Source organism: Equus asinus, chromosome 17, assembly GCF_041296235.1.
Source record: "Equus asinus isolate D_3611 breed Donkey chromosome 17, EquAss-T2T_v2, whole genome shotgun sequence".
NCBI lineage: Eukaryota > Metazoa > Chordata > Mammalia > Perissodactyla > Equidae > Equus > Equus asinus.
The window spans coordinates 24,576,084-24,580,732 of NC_091806.1; the positions used below are offsets into that span (position 1 = coordinate 24,576,084).

The 4,649-nt window shown below is 33.9% G+C and overlaps 1 protein-coding gene across 1 annotated transcript; it reads right to left on the bottom strand.

Annotated features, from left to right (window-relative positions):
- Window positions 1-730: 730 nt before the first annotated feature.
- LOC139040720 (olfactory receptor 5D13-like) lies at window positions 731-3,917 on the bottom strand. The gene is made up of 2 exons (XM_070487483.1): window positions 3,889-3,917; window positions 731-1,673 (listed from the first exon to the last, which is right to left on the bottom strand). Exons 1-2 carry the CDS (start codon window positions 3,915-3,917, stop codon window positions 731-733), a joined length of 972 nt encoding a protein of 323 aa, XP_070343584.1.
- Between the last annotated feature and the right edge of the window lie 732 nt (window positions 3,918-4,649).

A 4,649-nucleotide genomic window follows, 5' to 3' on the forward strand; every position in this document is an offset into this window, starting at 1 on the left:
TTGTCCCTGAGCTAACATTGTTGTCAATCTTCCTCTGTTTTTTTTTGTTTTCTTCTCCAAGTCCCAGTACTTTGCCGTATATTATTGTTGTAGATACCTCTAGTTTTTCTACATAAGCTGCCACCACAGCATCACTCTTGACAGATGAGTAGTGTCATCCCAGGACCAGGAATCAATACTGGGCCATCAAAGTGTAATGCACCAAACTTTAACCACTAGGCCATCAGGGCTGGATCTATTGCAGTTTTGAAGGGAGACATATTTCTTATTTATTTTTGTTTGTCTGGGAATCTGCAGATGATAAGATGGATCTTATGTAATTGAAAATATGGATTTTTAAGAGATTTAATTTTACGTTGAACAGCTCTTAATGTACTATTTTTATATTAAGAAGTAAACTTTCTCATTGTATGCTATAATCCTTCAGATCATACCAAAAATCCTACACTTCACATGACTTAAATTGACTGAAATTTGACCTTGGCAATCATATGGTCATCTGTACTAACACAGAGGTCTTTACATTCCAATTTTTGAATCAAAAATGTAGGTTAAGTAGTCTGAGCTTTCATCCCTAACAGTATTTGTAATGTTAAGATTATTTTACTAAAAATTAGGGGGAAACGATATTGGACTGTCAATTGCAAGGTTACCATAGATTCATGTACTGCTTTGCTACTGAATAACTCTTACTAATACTCTCAAAAATAAATAATTAATGTTTCTAGGTTTACATTTTATTAAAGAACAATCTAGCAGCGATTAACTTCTTGACTGTCTCTTTCACGTCTTTGTTCCTAAGGCTGTAAATCAGTGGGTTCAACATGGGGATGACAACTGTATAAAAGATAGAGGCCACCTTGACCATGAGCCATGAACTCTTGGAGTTAGGAACACAGTAGAGAAAAAGGATGGTCCCATGGAAAATGGTAATGGCAGTCAGGTGGGAGGCACATGTGGAGAAGGCTTTGCGGCGCCCTCCAGTTGAAGGCATCTTCATGACAGTGATAAAGATGAAAACATATGAAGTAAGAACAATTATGAGGCTGCTTAATTCATTGAATGTGGCAGAGACTAAAATGATCTGCTGGCTAATGTAGGGATCAGAGCAGGAAACAGCAACAAGGGCAGCATGCTCACAGACAAAGTTATTTATGAAGTTAGTCCCACAAAAGGATAAGGTCAGCAAAAAACATGTGAATATTAAAGAACACACTATACTCCAAGAATATGATGCCCCCACTAACAGGGAACAAATCTTCTGAGACATTACAACTGTGTAGAGAAGAGGGTTACAAACTGCCACAAAGCGGTCATATGCCATTGCTGCCAACATGAATGTTTCTGTCACCACAAATATGCATGCTAAGAAGAATTGCATGATGCATCCTGTGAAGGAGATGGTTCTATCTTCCACAACCAAGTTTTCTAATAGTTTGGGTGTAACTACTGTGGAGTAACAGAAGTCAACAAAGGATAAGTGGCTGAGAAAAAAGTACATGGGGGTGTGGAGTTTGGGATTCATCTTGATAATCACGATCATGCCCAGGTTCCCCAACACAGTGACTGTGTAGATGAACAGAAATACTAGAAACAGAGGCAACTGGGTTTTCGGATATTCTGAGAAGCCCAAAAGAACAAAAGTGACTCCACCACTGTGATTTTCTTGGTTCCTGTGGACAAAATAAGAAAGTTGATCAAGAGTAGTAAGAACCAAAACTCGAAATAGGTAAGAGAATAGAAGAAATGTCGAGAGGTTCAATGGGTGTCTTTACGAGTGTTGCTGAAAATGATAGATTTTCACTGTTATATGTTTTCAAAAGTTAATATTCACTTATATAAAAATTACACAGTGAATAAGAATTCTGTGTGAGTGGAATAACCAAAAACAAGACTAGGAGAAGAAAAAACAGGAAGAACAAAAAACTGAGTAGACCCTGCTCTATTTTACATAATAAATCTCAGGGTAATCTTAGACAGCTGACTTCACGTGAAGGTCTGCTCTAACTCTTCTGAATCTGAACTTAGTAAAAATCGTCGCACTGGAGGAAATACATACAAGTTTCTATAGTTTCTTCCCTGCTTCACCTCTTAAGCTGTAAGACAATGAACTTATATCTACCAAAATTTTTTTAACATTTTTGTTTAAATCTCTAACATCCCTACAAAATCATGAATTTAATATTTATTTGGTTCGCTCACGTTGAACTAATTTTGAAAATAAATGTTATTATCCATGGCATGTTATATTATTCATCAAGAGGTGATCACAGTAAAATATGTACTGTGTCTTCAGTGATAATAGTAAAAACAATATTTAACAAAAAGTCCTTCTTTTTTCAATGTAGTAAATTTTGGAAGTAGGGTAGTGACAAACAATAAGAACTATGAAAGCCCTGGTCAATGGATATAAATTTCAGGCTGTAAGGAAAATACATTCTGTCCTTTTGTATTAAGTTTAAAGCTTTTCCAAAGACTGGTGTCAGGGTATAAACCCATCTCAAATAGGACACTATAATATTTCTTGAATATTACTTGATACCAGTAAGCATTTCTTCAACAGTGAAATGAGAATATTAATAATATAAAATTTAAATCACTAGAAAGAAAATGGATACTTTAATATTGAATTTAAAAGACATACAACATGTATGACACATGGTAGATATTCAGCTTTCTTGGTTACTGTAATTATAAATAATTGGTATGATTTCAAAAACCTTATTTGGTTGTGAAATTCAGGCCTGAACATGGACAGCAATCAAATGGTGGGGACATTTGGGAATACAATGTAGAAGTTCTTTCCTACAGAAACCACACAGTAGAAATACTGTAGGATTTCTCTGAGTATTTCAATGAAGTTGGATAATAAATATTCCCGATTCTCCTATAGGTTTTTTCTTTAGACTATAGCTTTCTCTGACTCCTACATGCTTCTGTCTGTAGGAGAAATATCTTTCAAAAACTAACCCACAACACATCCTCTATAAAATCTTTTACATGGTCTTTGTACTGCAAAGCTAGATTATGGCCATTTTTCCCAGGAACATTCCTTCAATTTGCAATATTCTATGCAACATGGAGAGAATAATTTTCCATGATTGCTTTAACCTGACCACCAATTACTTTAAAGATTCCAAATACTTTTTATTAGTGAATGCATAAAATTTATATTGTTCAGTTTGGCTTTACCAAGAATCCTTGCCTCTATAAATTAGACCTCTTTACCACTTAACATATATATTTTTTTAGTCATGATGGATTTATCAAGCTGTATTCCATAGCACCTGCTCATTTACATATAGTTTATTTTATCATTGTATTCTCATTTACATATAGTTTATTTTATCATTGTATTCTCATTCTTATAACGTCTCATTGTGCCACTGAATATTACCATCCAGTTAGGGTTAGAGTTAGGGTTAGGGTTAGACAACCCTGTCCTTGAGCTTGCATGAACAATGTGTCTAGGCAGCAATATTCAGGAAAGACAGAACATTGTTTCTTCTCCTTTGTATACACATAAACATTAAAATTATAACTTACAATTACTGTATGCTGTATCCTATAATCTACAAATATGGTTATTATTGTCATTTACTTCCTCAGAGATTATAGAAAGTGTGAAGACAAGGCCAATTTTTGTTATTTTCTATTTGCCGTAACGTTTACTTCATTGTTGGTACAATGTGGCTATCCAATGAGAAAACCAGAATGAATATCATTTTAAAGAGATAAGAAATCAGATTATAATACTATAAGCCCTCTCCTAGCCAAACTAAGTGGATTTGTGGGAACTTTGTTCTACACATGTGTTTGTCTACTCCAAAGGTCACTGGAACTCCATATTTTCCTTCTAAAGTAAAACAAAAGACTGAATGAACTCACCTAAATAAGGTAGCTCTTGAGTGATTCATTTCCTGAAGAATTCTTTGCTAAGATTAATGAACTCCAGGAGGCTCCTGCTTGACATCTAATTGATAGAAACCAATTGATAAGAAAAGTAGAAGTTCACGGAATATTTGATTAAATATTTCGTATAAGGAACATTTTTTCAGCCTATGAATAAAACTCCAAAGTATCAGAAATAAGATCATATCTGAAAACTAAATCTTAGTATCAAACTGTGTTACAAATATATGGCATCAAGACTTTAGGGATGTGGAGACCAGAACACATCACTGAGGTATTGCCTTAAAGATTGTAATTCAAGAAATTAGATGTAACACTGTCCCGTGTGATATCTTGCCGTATATTATTTTCCTAAAGCCCTGGGGCATTATTATCACCTGTACTCAATTAATCTTAAGAAAAATAAGCAAGACTGTTTATATTTTAACTTTACTTCGATGTAGAAAACAGAAATATGCAAGGGAAAAATTATCTATAAGACAATGGTAGAGATAGCTATTATTAATCCATGTTGAGTTTATTTTTTCTAATTTCCCTTGAAGGTATATTTATCTTCCCATGTTTCTAAATATAGAATTGCCTAAGTTACAATTTACATTGCTTATTTTTCCTTTGTTAGTAATACGTTGTAAACTTCATTTTCTATTCACGTTATTGGTATTGTTAGAAATTTGCTTTGGCCTTTTAAATATAAGTACAGTGCCCTCAGATGTTCATATTTACTATTGAATCTGAAA

Bases quoted from the DNA above. Each gene is read 5' to 3' on its own strand.
- LOC139040720 (XM_070487483.1), bottom strand. From the start codon at position 3,917: ATGAATCACTCAAGAGCTACCTTATTTAG. The intron at 1,674-3,888 runs GTGAGTTCATTC...TTTTGTCCACAG, and splicing joins TCAAGAGCTACCTTATTTAG to GAACCAAGAAAATCACAGTG.